The following is a 25,399-nucleotide window of genomic DNA, read 5'->3' on the forward strand; positions in this document are numbered from 1 at the left end:
GCTACAAGATATCTCTGGTGGAGGAATTTCCTTGATGCACCGATCGCCACTTCCGGTTTGGCGTGGAGTGTAACTCGCCCGAAATCCACCAGGCGGCGGTATTGAGGCATTGCAATATCAGAACAGGGTCCAGCTGCGTCCCGGAGGTAGGCTGGATGAATTATGAATGTCATGGCGAAAAAATGAAATAACGATCCCAAAAACGAGTTTATTCATTGTTGGCGGACAACGCATGGCGGGCAATAACGTTTTTGCGCACAATGTGTTAATGTCAAGCCCTGTGGTCCCATGCATTGCTATTCCTTGCACTATTCGGGCAACTTTACACAATTCTATGGAACACATCTGTAAAGTTTCTTTCTATGGAACACATCTGTAAAGTTTCTTTCAAAGAAATTCATTGTTTTATATTTTTAATCAAGTACTCAAAAGCAAAGATTTTCGACCTCAGGATTTCATGCTGTTTGTGCTGGGCTCCGCCCATAAGTGCTTTGAGTGACAGTCACCCACACAGTCTGCGACTGGCAGACAGAGAGAGAGATAGAGAGATTGATGGGGATACTAATTAATTTCGCCGCAGGGGGGCATAATCCCACGGGACAATGCATTGGTAACTTGTTTCAAATTACAATATATACCTCTGTGAATATTATTGCATGGATCGGAATACGGGCGTGCGCGTGGGAGCGTGCACAAAGATATTTTGACAGTGATATCCCAGGGAGAAGTCCCTCCACCAGCCCTGCACGCACACACATTTACACACTCCTGCGCGCGGTCCCTCTCTCTCTACCAGGGAGAAGTCCCTCCACACGCGCCGTCAGGTTGTGTGTAAAATGCGTGTGTGTTTCCCGCATGCCGGTCAGGTTGTCCCCGCGCGCCAGGTTGTGTGTAAAATGCGTGTGTTTGTTTCCCCGACAGAAGCTCCTGTCCCTCTCTATCTCTCTCCCTCTCTATCTCTCCCTCTCTCTCGCTCACTCGTCCTCTGCCTCTCTCTGTCGGCACTGTTTGAGGAAATGAAGGTATTTCCACTCGCTCTGCTGTTGAGGGGGCGTTAGTTATGCAGATCAGTGCCTTATTCACGTCAGCAAAACAGTCAAATCAGAATGGCTTAGTTGAGTGAGGGAAGATCTCGTGAACTCGAGACTAGACTGATGAGTCAATATGATAATTAGAGACACAGACCACATTGATATAATCCTCCATTACTAGGAAACAATGCTAAACACAGGAAAAGTCCATTTATAATGCATGGGACCTTTAAACTCTTCTGACGTACTATATAGCCACAAGACACCACAAGACAACCAGCGTCTTAAAGGGACAGTCCCCTAAATCTCCCAGCCTTTTGTACAATAATATATGATATTGCAGCGAGCGTTGTCTGCATCTAGGCTAGCTTTGTTTAAAGTGTAACCACACTTGCGACCGTTTTCGGTTTGCCATTGCCCCGACTGCTTTGTTGTTGAATCAAGTCAAATCCTAGGTAAGCATGTATTGTTCACGTGAACGTTGACGTGAACGTGCGGCACACTTCATAGGTTTCTTCAAATTAATTATTATAATTTGTTTTTTTGCATTACCGAAATGTGGCACCGGTGGATCTCACGCAAATCGGTACCCGGTAGTACCGACGTGATTCGGTCGATACCCTTAAAAGTACCGGATTCGGTACCCGTCCCTATATTCTAAACTGAATCGGTATGCCTATCAGGACCAGCTTCTAAACGCTGCACTCTCTGTCCATCTGTGTTGAATCAGTGAAACGTTGCACTCACTGCAGGGTTTGGTTCACTTTCGATTCGATTACTTCAAAATGTAAACAGAAATTGTGCGTTTACTCACTAATGATGGAACATTTGAGTGCCTCAGACGAAGAACCAGATAAATCCATTTGAGGTTTTCAGAGATCCCCCCCCCCCCAAAGTTTATTATCTACAGGTGGTAAGTTTAGAGCGCCATGTTCATTCATAGTGAAAGGCAGTAGAGGTGGAGCACTTCCTGGTGATATATCACATTCACCCTCCCCATTTGGGGAGTCAAAACCAAGTGCTTATATGTCTTCAGTGCAAGGTTTCTAATTGTCAGTAGTTTTGGACAGTAGGCTACAGCCTTTTTATGCCAAAGGTCAGTATTTCAGTATTCGAATTTTAAACACACATCCTGAATGAATTCATTGAATTGATCTGAATGTTGACTGGCTGTGGTTATCTACATAGTTATCTACAGTACATGTGCATCTGTACTGTAGTTCAAGCTCAGAGACCTGGGCTTGAACTACGACCTCTGCCAGTAAGTCTTGGACTTCCTGACAGGAAGACCCCAGGTGGAGAGAGCAGGCAACTGCACCTCCTCATCGGATCCATCACTCTCAACTAAGGGTGTAAAGGTACAGTACACGTATCCGTACCGAACCGTTTCAGTGTGTACCGTACCGTACCGAACGGCTGTGTAGTGTACCGAACGAATACAACGGTATGTTAACCACTAACGACCGCCCACAGGGGCTGTTTTCTTCACACTCTAATATAATTATAATTATTAAAAAAAAAAATTACAAGTCGATTATTAATTTCAATATAGTATATTCGTTGACAGCCCTACAAGTACAATTAGTTACTGCACATTACATCACCCCTGAGTGGAACATGGAAAGCCATACTTTCCCACACTGTACCAAAAACCTGTAGCGAACCTTGACTTCAGAACCGAGGTACATACCGTACCGTGGTTTTTGTGTACCGTTACACCCCTACTCTCAACACAGGTGCCACCCAGGGCTGTGTTCTGAGCCCCCTCCTCTACTCGCTGTACACACATGACTGTGTGGCACAGCGAAACAGCAACACAATCATCAAGTTTGCTGACGACACAGTCGTGGTGGGCCTGATCTCTGCAAACGACGAGAGGGCCTACCTGGGAGAGGTAGAGAACCTGGCGCTGTGGTGCCAGGAGAACAGCCTCTCCCTGAATGTCAGCAAAACCAAAGAACTGATTGTGGATTTTAGGAGGTCAAGGGCAAAGGACTACAGCCCTCTCAGCATCTATGGGGCACTGGTCGAGAGAGTGAACAATTTCAAGTACCTCGGAGTCCACATATCCGAGGACTTGACATAGACCACACACATAGACAGTGTAGTGAAGAAGGCACGGCAGCGCCTCTACTTCCTTAGGCGCCTAAGGAAGTTCAAAGTGAGTCAGAAGATCTTAAAGAACTTCTACTCATAGGGCGGCTAAGTGGCGCATCACTCGCCACTAATGCAGGAGATGCTGGGTTGGAGCCCAGCTCTCGGCATTGCTACCAGCTTGGCTGGTCGTTCATACTAACACAATTGGCAGTGTTAGGGGTGGAAAGCTGGTGGGTGGGGATCGGACGTTGTGGACAGCGACTCCTATAGGTCGGTTGGTGCGCCTGCACAGCAGAATCATGAAGCAACAGGGGCGGCGTGTCCCTCCCACGCAGACCCTCGCCGCTGAGAGATCGCGCTGTGCAGGTGAAAAGATGCGACGGCTGCTTCCTCGAGTACCGGAGGGGACACGTGATGCAAGGCTTCGTCCACATTGCAGCCGGCCTGTGGGAGGCATGGCCTAACAGCGTTCGAGACAGGAGAGGGTAGAATTGGACAATACGAAATTGGGATGGGAGAAAAATAGAAAATGGGAGAAAAAGTAGATAAAAAAAAAAAAAACTTCTACTCATGCACAATAGAAAGCATCCTGACTGGTAACATCCCCTCCTGGTTGCGTCTACCTTAATGATAAGCAAGCAGTGCAAAAATGCGGAAGCATTCGTCACCGCACGCCACTACGGTAAAGCGCCTTTCTTTTCAGGCCCGCTTTGGGAGCTGTCGCGCGGAAATAGGCTGTCTATTGCCATTCTCTTTGACAAACTCTAACCTTAACCAGCTCCTTAACAGCGCCTAAACTTAACCGTTCTAACCTTAACCAACTCCGAAACAATGCCTAACCTTAACCTTAACCTTAACCATGCCTAACCTTAACCATAGAAATTATATTGCCATTCTCTTTGACAAACTCTAACCTTAACCAGCTCCTTAACAGCGCCTAAACTTAACCGTTCTAACCTTAACCAACTCCGAAACAATGCCTAACCTTAACCTTAACCTTAACCATGCCTAACCTTAACCGGCGAAAGAATACACGTTAAAAAAAAAATCACGTTAAAAAAAAAATATTCGATGGGATTCGAACTCGCCAGCAAACAAGCCATAGGATCCACAGCCATGTAGTCTTGCCAATTGAGCTATTTCTAGATACTGAGGGGCGGTGACTTATATATATTGAGCTCCGCTCGTGTCGAACCAAGGCGGGATCTCATGCGCATGCGCGGGCACCTCGCGCGAGCACGCCGGCGCACGCACGCACCTGAGCGAGCACGCCGCCGCCGGTGCACGCACGGGCGCTGGGCGGCGGAAAATGAAAGGCGCATTACCGCACGCCACTACGGTAGAATGCTTCCGCATTCTTGCACTGCTTGCTTATCATTAAGGAAAAGGCGACCCTGTCCCTGATGTAAACAAGACGGACGTCTTTCTCTGGTCTGCATCCCCCCAACAATTGTGTGTATTGAGCTGTACTGCAGATTTTGACAACAAAATTAACAATATGATTCCGCAAGTTCTGTTATATTTCAATTGCCTTACTTATTTACATAAATATAAGGTAACGTTACGTATACTTTTGTTATGCTATCTCTGGTCGATTTGTATTTGATTTAGAATAGTACGCAATAGCCTATATTCACCAGCAGGTGGCAGTACTACCAGAGCTCTATAATAACGTAATCTTCAGAAGAAGAATAAATCCAGGAAATGACGCATTCACAAAACCAAAACAGTTAATGTTGACAGTTCGGCAGCACACCCTCTCAACTTATTTACAAACGGCCAAGAGAACGCTATAGAAATGCAACAACAAATGGCAGAAATAATCGCTACCATTTAGTCCATATATTTTGGAATGCCCGTGCAGTGGACCAATGATGATTGCTGATCAGAGATAAGCGGTTTATTTGCAGTCTTTTTAGCATAACTTAGCCAAACGTCATCATCCAGATCTATGGGCTGAACATCACCATATATAGGTACCTTTGGAGCTGCAGAGTGCAGACCTGAGACCTCCTTCTCTGGTGAAATGTAACGATGTATTACTCCCTCAGTGCCATAGCTAGCTAACTTAAGTATAATATTTCTTTTTATTTATTTATTATTATTATATTTATCATTCCATTTGGGCTGTGGGGGTGCTTAATGTCTGAAGGAGTCGACTGAAGGCTTCTTGTCCTCTGGTTGTAAGAGGGTAGGCAATAAGTTACAAAAATCTAGCTGTGCAATATCAAGTCATCAAGCCGAAACCACCAAACCACTAGCCAGGTAAATATGTCATCTGACCAAATTATTGCAATCGTCATGGATGACAAAACCTATGAGGTAAACAAAAGGAAGCTCATTGAAAAAAGTGATTACTTTAGTGCATTGTATAGTTCTGGCATGCGAGAGTCCACAGGGGACTCTGTGCAGCTGCAAGCCGGGCTCAGTGTCCCGGGGCTGGAGCTGGTGCTGGAGTTCATCAACACGTCCAAAGTGCAGGTCGTCGACGAGACACTCGAAGACCTGATCGAGGCGGCCTCTTTCCTGCAAGTCACGTCCATCCTCAAGCTCCTCTCCTCGGAGATCAGGCTGGAGAACTGCGTGGAGCTCTACGGTCTCTCCGGAGTCTACGGGACCCATGACCTGCGGGAAGCCTGCCTGAGGTACATGGCCTGCTACTACCACGCGATGCTGAGGCGGCCGGAGTTCAGCAGTTTGCCCTCTGCCCTGCGAGACCAGGTCCGGGAGATGCGCATGAAAGGCACGGCCACCCTGGTGGCCATCGGAGACTTCGCCTGTCTGGCGCTGGACGTCCCAGAGCAGGAGGAGCCCTGGTCCATGCTGAGGTACGGGGACTTGGAGCAGCGTTGGAAGCCCCTGGCGAACAACCTCCCCCCGGACATGATCAACGTCAGAGGCTATGGCTCTGCGGTCCTAGACAACTATCTGTTTGTGGTCGGTGGATACAGGATGACGGGCCAGGAGATCTCTGTGGCACACTGCTACAACCCCTGTACAAACCAATGGAACCACATCGCTCCTTTGAACCAGAAGAGGTAGGCCTAGATCGACCTTTGACCCGAACACCAGGGGTGCACCGATATATATATACAGTATATCAGGCCGACGGCAGGCTAAAAGCAGGGTATATCTGGAGAAGTTCCCATCTATACTAAAACCAGACACCGAGAGCTATGTGTGCACCGCGTTGGAAATCAACAATGCGTATTAACAATGCTCTCTTGTGCCAGAAACACAGAATGTCAAGTCACTTACTACTACTAAGTATTTCTGGCACACGGAAGCATTGTTAGATCTCTTAAATAATGGAGACAGTGTTCTTGTTAATTTTTGTGCTTTGAATCCAAGCTTATTGTACTTCTTCAGTAAAAGTAATGGATTGTATCCGTAGCCGATACTTAAAATTAAGGACTCAGAATGAGTAGGGAAAAAGTGGTATCTGATTGTGTTGGTGCATCATCCGTACTGTACACATGATCCAGTGCACCCAAATATGTTAAATGTTAAAGGGACACAATAACATTATGGGAAATGCGCTTTAATACCGTCCTTCTCCAGAGTCTGACAAGAAGATAGATAGAGATACCAATTTTCTCTCTGCATTCAGTAGAAAGTCAAGTTTTAAGCTAGGCTAGTGGTCTGTAACCGCTTTCATTCATTTGTGCTAAGCTAGCCTAGCTTTCTACTGAACGCACAGAGGGAGAGGGAATTGGTATCTATCTTCTCGTCTGACTCTGGAGAAGATGATAATGTTGGCGTGTTCCTTTTTAAGTACTTTTTCAGTTACTTAAAATAACTATATCTGCAGCAGCTGATACTTAAAAATTAAGGACTCAGAATTTGTATATTGACACTACAGTGGAACAAAAGTGGAATCTGATCGTGTTGTTGCCGGTGCATCCATACTGTACACATATCCTTCCACAGTCCAATGCACCCGAATCTGTAAAAAATTCAGAGCCGACTGTGAGTTGACATCATCATCTGCTCGCAGGTCCAACTTCAAACTGCTGGCGGTGCGAGGGAAGCTTTACGCCGTGGGAGGCCACTCATACCACCAGTGTCTGGGGACGGTGGAGTGCTACAGCCCGGAGCAGGACTGGTGGACCCCTGTGTCCTCCATGCCAGACCCCCTGGCCGAGTTCTCCGCCTGCGAGTGCCGGGGCCTGATCTACGTCATGGGAGGTTACACCTCTAGAGGTTGGTATGATCTACGTCATGGTATGATCTACGTCATGGGAGGTTACACCTCCAGAGGTTGGTATGATCTACGTCATGGTATGATCTACGTCATGGGAGGTTACACCTCTAGAGGTTGGTATGATCTACGTCATGGGAGGTTACACCTCTAGAGGTTGGTATGATCTACGTCATGGGAGGTTACACCTCTAGAGGTTGGTATGATCTACGTCATGGTATGATCTACGTCATGGGAGGTTACACCTCTAGAGGTTGGTATGATCTACGTCATGGGAGGTTACACCTCTAGAGGTTGGTATGATCTACGTCATGGGAGGTTACACCTCTAGAGGTTGGTATGATCTACGTCATGGGAGGTTACACCTCTAGAGGTTGGTATGATCTACGTCATGGGAGGTTACACCTCTAGATGTTGGTATGATCTACGTCATGGGAGGTTACACCTCTAGAGGTTGGTATGATCTACGTCATGGGAGGTTACACCTCTAGAGGTTGGTATGATCTACGTCATGGGAGGTTACACCTCTAGAGGTTGGTATGATCTACGTCATGGGAGGTTACACCTCTAGAGGTTGGTATGATCTACGTCATGGTATGATCTACGTCATGGGAGGTTACACCTCTAGAGGTTGGTATGATCTACGTCATGGGAGGTTACACCTCTAGAGGTTGGTATGATCTACGTCATGGGAGGTTACACCTCTAGAGGTTGGTATGATCTACGTCATGGGAGGTTACACCTCTAGAGGTTGGTATGATCTACGTCATGGGAGGTTACACCTCTAGAGGTTGGTATGATCTACGTCATGGGAGGTTACACCTCTAGAGGTTGGTATGATCTACGTCATGGTATGATCTACGTCATGGGAGGTTACACCTCTAGAGGTTGGTATGATCTACGTCATGGTATGATCTACATCATGGGAGGTTACACCTCTAGAGGTTGGTATGATCTACGTCATGGTATGATCTACGTCATGGGAGGTTACACCTCTAGAGGTTGGTATGATCTACGTCATGGGAGGTTACACCTCTAGAGGTTGGTATGATCTACGTCATGGGAGGTCACACCTCTAGAGGTTGGTATGATCTACGTCATGGTATGATCTACATCATGGGAGGTTACACCTCTAGAGGTTGGTATGATCTACGTCATGGTATGATCTACGTCATGGGAGGTTACACCTCTAGAGGTTGGTATGATCTACGTCATGGGAGGTTACACCTCTAGAGGTTGGTATGATCTACGTCATGGGAGGTTACACCTCTAGAGGTTGGTATGATCTACGTCATGGGAGGTCACACCTCTAGAGGTTGGTATGATCTACGTCATGGGAGGTCACACCTCTAGAGGTTGGTATGATCTACATCAGTGGTTCTCAACTGGTCGAGCCTCGGGACCCAACATTTTCCTTAGTCATTAAGTCGCGACCCAAATTGTTTAACCACTATGATTTATGTAAAAAAAAAAATTGCAGTAATACGCAATCTTTCAAAACATGAAATAAACACAAAAAAGTGCAACAAAAGTGCAACTAGGGCTAAAACCCAATGAAATAAAATAATAATAAATAATATGCTTCTTAGCAGATTTCTTAGCTTATCATAACAGACCTAAGTTTGGGGGAACTAATGCTAAATGGCTGCTTTTTTTATATAGCGCTTTTATCCAAAGCGCTTTACAATTTGTTACTCACATTTTACCCATTCACACACCGATGGCGGAGGCAACCATGCAAGGTGCCAACCTGCTCATCGGGAGCAATTAGGGGTTAAGTGTCTTGCTCAAGGACACATCGACACGCTGCCTGGGAGGAGCAGGAATCGAACCGGGAACCTCCGGATTGCCAGACGACTGCTCTACCTCCTGAGCCACTGTCGCCCCTAATGGGATAACTGGGGTTGCAACAAAAGTGCAACTAGGGCTAAAAACCCAATGAAATTAAATAATAATAATAAATAATTATGCTTCTTAGCAGACTTCTTAGCTTAACATAACAGACCTAAGTTTGGGGGAACTAATGGGATAACTGGGTTTGCAATAAAAGTGCAACTAGGGCTAAAACACAATGAAATAAAATAATAATAAATAATATGCTTCTTAGCAGATTTCTTATCTTAACATAACAGACCTACAGTAAGTTTGGGGGAACTAATGGGATAACTGGGGTTGCAACAAAAGTGCAACTAAGGGCTAAAAACACAATGAAATAAAAGAATAATAAATAATATATCCTTCTTAGCAGACTTCTTAGCTTAACATCCCAAAGAACTAATGGGATAACTGGGGATGTTGTTTGCTCCTGACAAGAGTCTCAAAGTCTGGGGTGATGGTAGACAAAGCAACTCTGAGGTCATGATCAATGTCCAATCTGTTCCCCCGCTTTGTCTTCAGCTGGACCAGAGCTGAGAAGCCACTTTCACAAAGATAGGTAGTGGAAAAAAAAAATATTACAAATAAATTACAAAAAAAAAATGTTTTTACTTTTTATTTTTTTATATACACACATCCGCGACCCACTCAAAATGGCCCCGCGACCCACTTTTGGGTCGCGACCCACCAGTTGAGAAACACTGATCTACGTCATGGGAGGTTACACCTCTAGAGGTTGGTATGATCTACGTCATGGTATGATCTACGTCATGGGAGGTTACACCTCTAGAGGTTGGTATGATCTACGTCATGGGAGGTTACACCTCTAGAGGTTGGTATGATCTACGTCATGGTATGATCTACGTCATGGGAGGTTACACCTCTAGAGGTTGGTATGATCTACGTCATGGGAGGTTACACCTGTAGAGGTTGGTATGATCTACGTCATGGGAGGTTACACCTCTAGAGGTTGGTATGATCTACGTCATGGGAGGTTACACCTCTAGAGCTTGGTATGATCTACGTCATGGGAGGTTACACCTCTAGAGGTTGGTATGATCTACGTCATGGGAGGTTACACCTCTAGAGGTTGGTATGATCTACGTCATGGGAGGTTACACCTCTAGAGGTTGGTATGATCTACGTCATGGTATGATCTACGTCATGGGAGGTTACACCTCTAGAGGTTGGTATGATCTACGTCATGGGAGGTTACACCTCTAGAGGTTGGTATGATCTACGTCATGGTATGATCTACGTCATGGGAGGTTACACCTCTAGAGGTTGGTATGATCTACGTCATGGTATGATCTACATCATGGGAGGTTACACCTCTAGAGGTTGGTATGATCTACGTCATGGGAGGTTACACCTCTAGAGGTTGGTATGATCTACGTCATGGGAGGTTACACCTCTAGAGCTTGGTATGATCTACGTCATGGGAGGTTACACCTCTAGAGGTTGGTATGATCTACGTCATGGGAGGTTACACCTCTAGAGGTTGGTATGATCTACGTCATGGGAGGTTACACCTCTAGAGGTTGGTATGATCTACGTCATGGTATGATCTACGTCATGGGAGGTTACACCTCTAGAGGTTGGTATGATCTACGTCATGGGAGGTTACACCTCTAGAGGTTGGTATGATCTACGTCATGGTATGATCTACGTCATGGGAGGTTACACCTCTAGAGGTTGGTATGATCTACGTCATGGGAGGTTACACCTCTAGAGGTTGGTATGATCTACGTCATGGTATGATCTACGTCATGGGAGGTTACACCTCTAGAGGTTGGTATGATCTACGTCATGGGAGGTTACACCTCTAGAGGTTGGTATGATCTACGTCATGGGAGGTTACACCTCTAGAGGTTGGTATGATCTACGTCATGGGAGGTTACACCTCTAGAGGTTGGTATGATCTACGTCATGGTATGATCTACGTCATGGGAGGTTACACCTCTAGAGGTTGGTATGATCTACGTCATGGGAGGTTACACCTCTAGAGGTTGGTATGATCTACGTCATGGGAGGTTACACCTCTAGAGGTTGGTATGGTCGACACTGAAGGTCGACATTATTGTCCAGCCGGGTAGAATGTGAACAAATACTGTACATATTTATTTGATCAGTTACTAGGGCTGGGCGATTAATCGATATTTCGATTAATTCGAATGAATGATTTAGGACTATTTCGAAAAATTAAAATCGATTTTCAAAATCTTTATCTTTTTTTTCTTTTTTTAATAGTCACCTTTTATTTGACAAAAAGTGATGTTTGGTGAAAGTTAGATTTGCACTTTATTGCACTTTATTAATCCCAATAGGGACATTCAGCTTTGTTTGATCAAGAGTAACCTTTTATATTATATATATATATATATATATATATATATATATATATATATATATATATATATATATATATATATATATATATATATATATATATATATATATATATATATATATATATATATATATATATATATATATATATATATTATATATTATAAAAAAATTAAGTGAAGATTGGTGAAAGTTAGGTTTGCACTTCAATCCCAATAGGGACATTCATCTTGGTTTGATAATTCTTTTGTGTAAAATAAAAAATAATATTTGTTTTGCTCAAGAGAAAAAAATTGATTAAAATCGTAAATCAGATTTAAAAAAATAAAAATAAAAATCTGGGATTTTATTTTGAGGCCATATCGCCCAGCCCTATCAGTTACTATGAATCAGGGTTTGCCTCAAAACCTTTGGCACATGGGAGGAGGGCCAACGGCCGCAATGTATCACGGGTGGCGGGCAGTCTAATGTCAGTGTGTAACAGTCACACTCACAAATGTGCCCATTGTGTTATTATTCAGTTGAACGTCACAGCCAGACACGTTACAAGTGCGTTTGTACTGTACCTTGTAATAGTCAAGTTACTTTAAGAATCCCTTCTCGTGTAGTAGTAGTGTAAAGTGTGTCAAAATAGATCAAAACTAAATGTCTAATAATTCTCTGGAACCCTCTGGAGGGTATAATAATGTCGTGGGGCCACATCTGTCCCACGGGGGGCCTCACTTTGGAGCCACATCTGTCCCACGGGGGGCCTCACTTTGGGGCCACATCTGTCCCACGGGGGGCCTCACTTTGGGGCCACATCTGTCCCACGGGGGGCCTCACTTTGGAGCCACATCTGTCCCACGGGGGGCCTCACTTTGGGGCCACATCTGTCCCACGGGGGGCCTCTCTTTGGGGCCACATCTGTCCCACGGGGGGCCTCACTTTGGGGCCGTCCTGCTGTAAACCACCGAAGACCCCGTGCCGCCACTGTGGTCAGCTGCCGTGTTTTTATTAAAAGTATGCTGTTTCTGTTCGTCCCACAGACCGGAACACAAGCGTCCTTCGCTACTGCCCGTCCTCCGACACCTGGACGGTGTTCCGCTCCTGCCCGGCGCACGTCCGCAAGCAGCAGATGCTCTCGGTGGAGGACACCATCTACCTGGTGGGCAGCTACACGCACCAGCTGGAGCCGGGCCGGCGGTGGCGGCCCAGCCAGACGGAGGACACGCTGACGGTGCAGTCGTACAACGTGGCCACAGGGGAGTGGCTCCGGCTGAAGGAGAACACGTCCAAGACGGGCCTGAATCTGACCTGCGCGCTGCACAACGACGGCGTCTACATCATGAGCCGCGACGTCAGCCCGGCGCCCGCCAGCCCGGTGCACCGGGTCTTCCTCAAGTACAACGTCTTCTCGGACGCCTGGGAGGCCTTCCGACGGATCCCGGCGCTGGGCCAGAACATGCTCCTCTGCTCCCTCTACCTGCCCGGCGGCGCGCTGTGACCGACCGCAGAGGGGCGGAGGTCGAAAAACTGATACTTACTAACGGAGAGACGGCACAGTCCGCTCGGCCTCGGCGCACACAGGTCAACGGGTGGCCGGGTGGCGGGGGCGGGCGGTTGCCTACTGAACGAGCATTGTGCCTTGTACTGATATACGCCATATTGTTTAATCGTTTGAAACGGTCGAATTATTTATACCGCTATTACAGACGTGTTGAAAAAGCAGCGACGCTGAGAGTGACTGCGGTGCCACCCTGTGGCCACTGGCGACGTAGCATGGTAAAAAAACGGCACGCTCGTCAGATTATGTGGGTCGTGATACATTCCTGATATTTACCCTGCAATAGGTGGGATTCGCACAAATGTTTATTCACTACCGACCTTAAAAGCTACCGCGAATATCTCTGAAACTGAACACGTGTCTATTGTTATGGCCTAACGGATACAGATGAAAACATGGCTTTGGTTTTACACTGGCACTATTGAGAGATTCAAAGTTGTTGTTTTTTTCACTACGGTATAACATGTAAAAAAAAAAAAAATTGAATTAGTGCACATGTAGGCACATTAGTGATTTATCAACTAAACAGACCAGTCATCGCCACATATTATTGACTGGTCATTTAGAAACCGTTAGTCTGAAAGTCATACCTCTAATACATTAGCGCGGCAAAACACACAAGTAGTAAACTACGATGAGTTCTGGCTTTGCAGCTTGTCCCAACAGTACCGAGTGGGGCTGGCTGGGTGATAATATACATCACGGTATTATCTGTTCACGTGGCCAAAACGACAAGATATATGATCAAATTGCTGTTCATCACGCTGAACCGCATGATGATGCAAGATCTCATTTTGAGAGAGATTTTAGTTAAAGGATCAATAGGCAGCTGCCGATCTTTGGCAACATTTTAGATTTCTTATTATATCTCAACAGTATTTGATAGTACTCAAGAAATAAGATGTTTGACACCGAAATAAAAAAAAATTATCTGTCGTTCCAGTAAGGGCAATGGCATCCAATCAAACCAATGACCAAGTCAAATGATTGGAACGAGCGAGCTGTCTATCAAACCCTCTAGTGACACACGTGCTTGTTATGTGCACAACAGTTGCGTGTGTACACAAAGGCCTGCTAGCTACCCAGTGGGGCGTGGCGTTGGAAGCGTTCTGATTGGGAATGGGAGTTGTCAAATTTGGTTTAAGGATTTGAAAATATTTCTTATATATTTCTTATAATATATGTTCTGCCCCAAATTCTGTGCTATATAATATAATAATAATATCATCTCATCACGATATGATACGATAAACTTAATAATAATATTCATAATATTGAATTATCACCCAACTCTACAACCAAGTACCTCTGTCACAACATTAATTAAAACTATCCTGAATGTGGACGGTGAAGGCTGAAACACAAGGCAGGCAGGGTCGTCTTCTGACTCCAAAAAAAATTATAATTAAAATGTTCTATAAGAGTGAAATATCACTTCAAGAACGTATTGTTTGAACAGGTAATTATTAGACAAAGTACCATTAGATGTGAGGTGACTGAGAAGGAGCTTGGCATCGATTACACTTACAAAGTCTTATTTTTCAAGGATACACTATGCAAAGCTACAGCCCAGGTCCCTTAATGGATATGTGCCTTCAGCACCCAGAGTTTTTTATGCTTCATACACTCGACCGATTTCAATGGCCAATACAGATATAATGATTTTCTTTTGCATCTGATAAAGTACAACAGTCTAATAATAACACATGAGACACAAAATATTTCTCTTCTTTTCTTTAGTAAGTAAATGTATCGAACAAAATAAACAGATTGAAAATAGGAATCCCAAAATATATATCAAATTAGACTTTATACGAGATTAACACAAGGGGCGAGCGCTAGACCACTTTTGATAATCGGCAGAGCGTACGCCGTTATCAGCCGATGTCTTTTATTTCCAAATGCCAGATATTGGCCGGACCGGACCGATGACTCTTATCACTAGAAAGAAGCACAAATTGCAAGACTGTGCGCGGCTGAGTGGTGCAGTGGGCAAGGCGCTCGCCACTAACGCAGGAGATGCTGGTATCGAGCCCAGCTCTCGGCGTTGCTACCGGCTGGCCGGCCGTCATACTAACACAATTGGCAGTGTTAGAGGGTGGGAAAGCCGGTGGGTGGGGATTGGACATTGTGGACAGCGACTCCTACAGGTCGTTTTGGTGACGCCGGTGCGGCGGAAACAGGAAGTATCGGGGGCAGCGTGAGCCTCCCACGCGTTACTCCTCGCCACTGAGAGTTCGAGCTGCTGCGGTGAAAAGATGCGACAGGCTGCCTCCTCGTGTACCGGAGGGGACACGTGATGCAAGGCTTCTATCCTCACTACAGCCAACCAGTGGGAGGCATACAGTAGTCTAGCAACGTTCAAGACAGGGGAGGGAAGAATTGGAAATACGAAATTGGGATGGAAGAAAAATAGAAAATGGGGAGAAAAAGTGGATAAAAAAAAAATTTGCAAGACTGTTAAATAACCAGCAACTGACAAACCGCTGTGTTTTCTTTCGTTTCTCACTGCTGAATTAGAATTTTCATTAAGGTACTCTGCAGTTCACCGTCTTCTCTGCAGTTCACTAAGGAGAACGCATGTACAGAAAATTACTTTAGGCATCTGTACGATTTTAGGCATCTGTATGATTTAAATCCTGTGAAAATATAGCACTTACAAATGCAATTCTTTGTACTGAGGAAACGTGTGCCGTTTCATGTTTTACGTTTATGTCGTCTGTCACTCGCTTGTTCTGACACATGCCATGGAAAGTTATTGAGTCGCGACAATAAAGAAAAGATTCAGGGACGTGCTGTTGCCATTCATTCTTCTAACTGGAAAAATAGATAACCGATAAGAAAATATATACATATTGTAAATAGTTTGATTAGATCTCTGCATGGAGAATGGGGTTGTGATCCTTAAAGGGGCACTTCACCAAAAAACTGCAGATTTATTTTGCACATAATCTCGCACACAAAATGTCCACAGCAGCTAAACATTGATTAAAAGAACACGCCAACATTCAGCTATCTGGCTGCATGTTAGCCTAGCTTAGCACAATGAATGGAAGCGGACATGTACGGGTAGCCTTCAGGAGAGGTGTTAGTTGGACAAATGCGTAGGCTACCCGTACATGTCCGCTTCCATTCATTGTGCTAAGCTAGGCTAACATGCAGCCAGATAGCTTTCTACTGAACGCACAGAGAGGAAACAAACTGGTATCTATCTTCTTGTCTCTCTCTGGAGAAGACGGTAAGCTAATTTCCCAAAATGTTGGCGTGTTCCTTCAAGTTAGATGAAGTATGCTTCGCCTACACAGTCATTTCTGCTGTCTGTCTGCCGCTCCTTACATCCTGGTACTTGGCCTCTCTCCCTTCCTTGTAATCCCTGAGGTCCATTCTCGTGGAGTTTTCACGCAACGTGAGAGGACGAGTTGTTCACAACCCATGTCACTGTGACGTTACATCCTCCGACTATATCTGTTTCATCTCCCCGCGTGACCCGAGACACGGCTCTAGAATACGCATTGGTCCCTGTGGGTCACCGTGCTCCATTCTTTCCCCCAAAAAAGGTTACGATCCATCGGAGACCAACCAGTCTGAAACAGTGCTCTCCACCCCTGGGAGCTGGGAACCAGGATATAGGTGGAGATAGGGCTGCAACGATTAGTCGTCGATTATGAAAAATCGTCGACGAGATATTGTTGCGTCGATTAGTCATTAAAAAAAAATTATTATAATTTTTTTTTTTTTTTTTTGCACTACCTATCTTTGTGAAAGTGGCTTCTCAGCTCTGGTCCAGCTGAAGACTTCTTAGCTTAACATAACAGACCGACAGTAAGTTGGGGGAACTAATGGGATAACTGGGGATGTTGTTTGGTCCTGACAAGAGTCTCAAAGCAACTCTGAGGTCATGCTCAATGTCCAATCTGTTCCTCTGCTCTGTCTTCAGCTGGACCAGAGCTGAGAAGCCACTTTCACAAAGATAGGTAGTGCAAAAAAAATTTATATATATATTTTTTTTAATATAATTGTTTTTCGATTAGTCGACTAATCGAAAAAATTATCGACAGATTAGTCGACTACCAAAATAGTCATTAGTTGCAGCCCTTGGAGAGTTGCCTCCCCCGGCCCAAGGAAGTTCATATTTTCATTTCAAAACTTTATTTCAACTCGTAAGACACTGGAAGATTAATTAAAACTGTTTTCCTCATATTGAAAAAAGTTATACAAATGTCATGTAAAAGGCGAAAGTGCAGCAACTACAATTTTAATGACTTTTTTTTAATACGAGGTAAACGGTTTTGATTAATCTTCCATTTGTATTTAATTGTTTTATTTATAGATGTCTTATGTTATATTATAATATATTAGATAAATATAATAATAATTAAAAAAATATTTGCATTATAAGATTTAGAGAAGATAGATGGATAGAAAGAAGGTCACCTGCCATAACAGACTGAGAAACCCATGTGTGAGTGTGCTTGAATAATTGGTTTGTTTGTGGTATTATATACAGTAGGTACCATGTCTGAAAGCAAACACGCACACACACATTTGAATGATTTATTTATATCCACATAAATACAAGTATATCAAGGACATAACCCCTATCCTCTCTTTCACATGATTATCAAAGAAGATCTTGTGGGATAAGTACAAGTAGCCTACAGTATATAAGTACAGTACAAGTAGCCTACAGTATATAAGTACAGTATAATTAGCCTACAGTATATAAGTACAGTACAAGTAGCCTACAGTATATAAGTACAGTACAAGTAGCCTACAGTATATAACTACAGTACAAGTAACCTACAGTATATAAGTACAGTATAATTAGCCTACAGTATATAAGTACAGTATAATTAGCCTACAGTATATAAGTACAGTATAATTAGCCTACAGTATATAAGTACAGTACAAGTAGCCTACAGTATATAAGTACAGTATAATTAGCCTACAGTATATAAGTACAGTACAAGTAGCCTACAGTATATAAGTACAGTACAAGTAGCCTACAGTATATAAGTACAGTACAAGTAGCCTACAGTATATAAGTACAGTACAAGTAACCTACAGTATATAAGTACAGTATAATTAGCCTACAGTATATAAGTACAGTATAATTAGCCTACAGTATATAAGTACAGTACAAGTAGCCTACAGTATATAAGTACAGTATTAGCCTACAGTATATAAGTACAGTATAAGTAGCCTACAGTATATAAGTACAGTATAAGTAGCCTACAGTATATAAGTACAGTACAAGTAACCTACAGTATATAAGTACAGTACAAGTAGCCTACAGTATATAAGTACAGTATAAGTAGCCTACAGTATATAAGTACAGTATAATTAGCCTACAGTATATAAGTACAGTACAAGTAGCCTACAGTATATAAGTACAGTACAAGTAGCCTACAGTATATAAGTACAGTACAAGTAACCTACAGTATATAAGTACAGTATAATTAGCCTACAGTATATAAGTACAGTACAAGTAGCCTACAGTATATAAGTACAGTACAAGTAGCCTACAGTATATAAGTACAGTACAAGTAACCTACAGTATATAAGTACAGTATAATTAGCCTACAGTATATAAGTACAGTACAAGTAGCCTACAGTATATAAGTACAGTACAAGTAGCCTACAGTATATAAGTACAGTATAAGTAGCCTACAGTATATAAGTACAGTATAATTAGCCTACAGTATATAAGTACAGTATAATTAGCCTACAGTATATAAGTACAGTACAAGTAGCCTACAGTATATAAGTACAGTATAATTAGCCTACAGTATATAAGTACAGTACAAGTAGCCTACAGTATATAAGTACAGTATAAGTAGCCTACAGTATATAAGTACAGTACAAGTAGCCTACAGTATATAAGTACAGTATAAGTAACCTACAGTATATAAGTACAGTATAAGTAACCTACAGTATATAAGTACAGTATAAGTAGCCTACAGTATATAAGTACAGTACAAGTAGCCTACAGTATATAAGTACAGTATAATTAGCCTACAGTATATAAGTACAGTACAAGTAGCCTACAGTATATAAGTACAGTATAATTAGCCTACAGTATATAAGTACAGTATAAGTAACCTACAGTATATAAGTACAGTATAAGTAGCCTACAGTATATAAGTACAGTATAATTAGCCTACAGTATATAAGTACAGTACAAGTAGCCTACAGTATATAAGTACAGTATAATTAGCCTACAGTATATAAGTACAGTACAAGTAGCCTACAGTATATAAGTACAGTATAATTAGCCTACAGTATATAAGTACAGTATAAGTAACCTACAGTATATAAGTACAGTATAAGTAGCCTACAGTATATAAGTACAGTATAATTAGCCTACAGTATATAAGTACAGTACAAGTAGCCTACAGTATATAAGTACAGTATAATTAGCCTACAGTATATAAGTACAGTACAAGTAGCCTACAGTATATAAGTACAGTACAAGTAGCCTACAGTATATAAGTACAGTATAATTAGCCTACAGTATATAAGTACAGTACAAGTAGCCTACAGTATATAAGTACAGTATAATTAGCCTACAGTATATAAGTACAGTACAAGTAGCCTACAGTATATAAGTACAGTACAAGTAACCTACAGTATATAAGTACAGTATAATTAGCCTACAGTATATAAGTATAGTATAATTAGCCTACAGTATATAAGTACAGTATAATTAGCCTACAGTATATAAGTATAGTATAATTAGCCTACAGTATATAAGTACAGTATAATTAGCCTACAGTATATAAGTACAGTACAAGTAGCCTACAGTATATAAGTACAGTACAAGTAGCCTACAGTATATAAGTACAGTATAATTAGCCTACAGTATATAAGTACAGTACAAGTAGCCTACAGTATATAAGTACAGTATAATTAGCCTACAGTATATAAGTACAGTACAAGTAGCCTACAGTATATAAGTACAGTATAATTAGCCTACAGTATATAAGTACAGTACAAGTAGTCTACAGTATATAAGTACAGTATAATTAGCCTACAGTATATAAGTACAGTATAATTAGCCTACAGTATATCAGTACAGTATAAGTAGCCTACAGTATATAAGTACAGTATAAGTAGCCTACAGTATATAAGTACAGTACAAGTAGCCTACAGTATATAAGTACAGTATAATTAGCCTACAGTATATAAGTACAGTATAAGTAGCCTACAGTATATAAGTACAGTACAAGTAGCCTACAGTATATAAGTACAGTATAATTAGCCTACAGTATATAAGTACAGTATAAGTAGCCTACAGTATATAAGTACAGTATAATTAGCCTACAGTATATAAGTACAGTATAATTAGCCACAAGTAGCCTACAGTATATAAGTACAGTACAAGTAGCCTACAGTATATAAGTACAGTACAAGTAGCATACAGTATATAAGTACAGTATAATTAGCCTACAGTATATAAGTACAGTATAAGTACAGTATAAGTAGCCTACAGTATATACGTACAGTATAATTAGCCTACAGTATATAAGTACAGTACAAGTAGCCTACAGTATATAAGTACAGTATAATTAGCCTACAGTATATAAGTACAGTATAATTAGCCTACAGTATATAAGTACAGTACAAGTAGCCTACAGTATATAAGTACAGTACAAGTAACCTACAGTATATAAGTACAGTATAATTAGCCTACAGTATATAAGTACAGTATAATTAGCCTACAGTATATAAGTACAGTATAAGTAGCCTACAGTATATAAGTACAGTACAAGTAACCTACAGTATATAAGTACAGTACAAGTAACCTACAGTATATAAGTACAGTATAATTAGCCTACAGTATATAAGTACAGTATAATTAGCCTACAGTATATAAGTACAGTATAATTAGCCTACAGTATATAAGTACAGTATAATTAGCCTACAGTATATAAGTACAGTACAAGTAGCCTACAGTATATAAGTACAGTATAATTAGCCTACAGTATATAAGTACAGTATAATTAGCCTACAGTATATAAGTACAGTATAATTAGCCTACAGTATATAAGTACAGTATAATTAGCCTACAGTATATAAGTACAGTACAAGTAGCCTACAGTATATAAGTACAGTATAATTAGCCTACAGTATATAAGTACAGTATAATTAGCCTACAGTATATAAGTACAGTATAAGTAGCCTACAGTATATAAGTACAGTACAAGTAGCCTACAGTATATAAGTACAGTACAAGTAGCCTACAGTATATAAGTACAGTACAAGTAGCCTACATTATATAAGTACAGTATAAGTAGCCTACAGTATATAAGTACAGTATAATTAGCCTACAGTATATAAGTACAGTATAATTAGCCTACAGTATATAAGTACAGTATAAGTAGCCTACAGTATATAAGTACAGTATAATTAGCCTACAGTATATAAGTACAGTATAATTAGCCTACAGTATATAAGTACAGTACAAGTAGCCTACAGTATATAAGTACAGTATAATTAGCCTACAGTATATAAGTACAGTATAAGTAGCCTACAGTATATAAGTACAGTATAATTAGCCTACAGTATATAAGTACAGTACAAGTAGCCTACAGTATATAAGTACAGTATAAGTAGCCTACAGTATATAAGTACAGTACAAGTAGCCTACAGTATATAAGTACAGTATAAGTAGCCTACAGTATATAAGTACAGTATAATTAGCCTACAGTATATAAGTACAGTATAAGTAGCCTACAGTATGTAAGTACAGTACAAGTAGCCTACAGTATATAAGTACAGTACAAGTAGCCTACAGTATATAAGTACAGTACAAGTAGCCTACAGTATATAAGTACAGTATAATTAGCCTACAGTATATAAGTACAGTATAATTAGCCTACAGTATATAAGTACAGTACAAGTAACCTACAGTATATAAGTACAGTATAATTAGCCTACAGTATATAAGTACAGTATAAGTAGCCTACAGTATATAAGTACAGTATAATTAGCCTACAGTATATAAGTACAGTATAATTAGCCTACAGTATATAAGTACAGTACAAGTAACCTACAGTATATAAGTACAGTATAATTAGCCTACAGTATATAAGTACAGTACAAGTAGTCTACAGTATATAAGTACAGTATAAGTAGCCTACAGTATATAAGTACAGTATAATTAGCCTACAGTATATAAGTACAGTACAAGTAGCCTACAGTATATAAGTACAGTATAAGTAGCCTACAGTATATAAGTACAGTATAATTAGCCTACAGTATATAAGTACAGTATAATTAGCCTACAGTATATAAGTACAGTATAATTAGCCTACAGTATATAAGTACAGTATAAGTAGCCTACAGTATATAAGTACAGTATAATTAGCCTACAGTATATAAGTACAGTATAATTAGCCTACAGTATATAAGTACAGTATAAGTAACCTACAGTATATAAGTACAGTATAATTAGCCTACAGTATATAAGTACAGTACAAATAGCCTACAGTATATAAGTACAGTACAAGTAGCCTACAGTATATAAGTACAGTATAATTAGCCTACAGTATATAAGTACAGTATAATTAGCCTACAGTATATAAGTACAGTATAAGTAACCTACAGTATATAAGTACAGTATAAGTAACCTACAGTATATAAGTACAGTATAATTAGCCTACAGTATATAAGTACAGTACAAGTAGCCTACAGTATATAAGTACAGTATAATTAGCCTACAGTATATAAGTACAGTACAAGTAGCCTACAGTATATAAGTACAGTATAAGTAACCTACAGTATATAAGTACAGTACAAGTAGCCTACAGTATATAAGTACAGTATAATTAGCCTACAGTATATAAGTACAGTACAAGTAGCCTACAGTATATAAGTACAGTATAATTAGCCTACAGTATATAAGTACAGTATAAGTAACCTACAGTATATAAGTACAGTACAAGTAGCCTACAGTATATAAGTACAGTATAATTAGCCTACAGTATATAAGTACAGTACAAGTAGCCTACAGTATATAAGTACAGTATAATTAGCCTACAGTATATAAGTACAGTATAATTAGCCTACAGTATATAAGTACAGTATAAGTAACCTACAGTATATAAGTACAGTATAATTAGCCTACAGTATATAAGTACAGTACAAGTAGCCTACAGTATATAAGTACAGTATAATTAGCCTACAGTATATAAGTACAGTACAAGTAGCCTACAGTATATAAGTACAGTATAATTAGCCTACAGTATATAAGTACAGTATAATTAGCCTACAGTATATAAGTACAGTACAAGTAGCCTACAGTATATAAGTACAGTATAATTAGCCTACAGTATATAAGTACAGTACAAGTAGCCTACAGTATATAAGTACAGTACAAGTAGCCTACAGTATATAAGTACAGTACAAGTAGCCTACAGTATATAAGTACAGTATAATTAGCCTACAGTATATAAGTACAGTATAATTAGCCTACAGTATATAAGTACAGTACAAGTAGCCTACAGTATATAAGTACAGTATAATTAGCCTACAGTATATAAGTACAGTATAATTAGCCTACAGTATATAAGTACAGTACAAGTAGCCTACAGTATATAAGTACAGTATAATTAGCCTACAGTATATAAGTACAGTATAATTAGCCTACAGTATATAAGTACAGTACAAGTAGCCTACAGTATATAAGTACAGTATAATTAGCCTACAGTATATAAGTACAGTATAATTAGCCTACAGTATATAAGTACAGTATAAGTAGCCTACAGTATATAAGTACAGTATAATTAGCCTACAGTATATAAGTACAGTATAATTAGCCTACAGTATATAAGTACAGTATAAGTAGCCTACAGTATATAAGTACAGTATAAGTAGCCTACAGTATATAAGTACAGTATAATTAGCCTACAGTATATAAGTACAGTACAAGTAGCCTACAGTATATAAGTACAGTACAAGTAGCCTACAGTATATAAGTACAGTATAAGTAGCCTACAGTATATAAGTACAGTATAAGTAGCCTACAGTATATAAGTACAGTATAATTAGCCTACAGTATATAAGTACAGTATAAGTAGCCTACAGTATATAAGTACAGTATAATTAGCCTACAGTATATAAGTACAGTATAATTAGCCTACAGTATATAAGTACAGTATAAGTAGCCTACAGTATATAAGTACAGTATAATTAGCCTACAGTATATAAGTACAGTATAATTAGCCTACAGTATATAAGTACAGTACAAGTAACCTACAGTATATAAGTACAGTACAAGTAGCCTACAGTATATAAGTACAGTATAATTAGCCTACAGTATATAAGTACAGTATAATTAGCCTACAGTATATAAGTACAGTATAATTAGCCTACAGTATATAAGTACAGTACAAGTAGCCTACAGTATATAAGTACAGTATAATTAGCCTACAGTATATACGTACAGTACAAGTAGCCTACAGTATATAAGTACAGTACAAGTAACCTACAGTATATAAGTACAGTATAATTAGCCTACAGTATATAAGTACAGTACAAGTAACCTACAGTATATAAGTACAGTATAATTAGCCTACAGTATATAAGTACAGTATAATTAGCCTACAGTATATAAGTACAGTACAAGTAGCCTACAGTATATAAGTACAGTATAATTAGCCTACAGTATATAAGTACAGTACAAGTAGCCTACAGTATATAAGTACAGTGCAAGTAACCTACAGTATATAAGTACAGTATAATTAGCCTACAGTATATAAGTACAGTACAAGTAGCCTACAGTATATAAGTACAGTACAAGTAACCTACAGTATATAAGTACAGTACAAGTAGCCTACAGTATATAAGTACAGTACAAGTAGCCTACAGTATATAAGTACAGTATAATTAGCCTACAGTATATACGTACAGTATAATTAGCCTACAGTATATAAGTACAGTACAAGTAGCCTACAGTATATAAGTACAGTACAAGTAGCCTACAGTATATAAGTACAGTATAAGTAGCCTACAGTATATAAGTACAGTACAAGTAGCCTACAGTATATAAGTACAGTATAATTAGCCTACAGTATATAAGTACAGTACAAGTAGCCTACAGTATATAAGTACAGTACAAGTAGCCTACAGTATATAAGTACAGTATAATTAACCTACAGTATATAAGTACAGTATAAGTAACCTACAGTATATAAGTACAGTACAAGTAGCCTACAGTATATAAGTACAGTATAAGTAGCCTACAGTATATAAGTACAGTATAATTAGCCTACAGTATATAAGTACAGTACAAGTAGC

General features: G+C 40.4%; 1 protein-coding gene across 1 annotated transcript; it reads left to right on the forward strand.

Moving 5' to 3' along the window:
• Positions 1-5,399: 5,399 nt before the first annotated feature.
• LOC311240092 (kelch-like protein 42) lies at positions 5,400-13,511 on the forward strand (the record flags this gene model as incomplete). The annotated part of the gene is made up of 3 exons (XM_084328619.1): positions 5,400-6,166; positions 7,126-7,331; positions 12,582-13,511. 3 exons carry the CDS (start codon positions 5,400-5,402, stop codon positions 13,037-13,039), a joined length of 1,431 nt encoding a protein of 476 aa, XP_084184745.1. The 3' UTR covers positions 13,040-13,511.
• Positions 13,512-25,399: the final 11,888 nt, after the last annotated feature.

The sequence above is a fragment of the Notolepis coatsorum genome (assembly GCF_963971535.1).
Source record: "Notolepis coatsorum genome assembly, chromosome: 14".
Classification (NCBI taxonomy): domain Eukaryota; kingdom Metazoa; phylum Chordata; class Actinopteri; order Aulopiformes; family Paralepididae; genus Notolepis; species Notolepis coatsorum.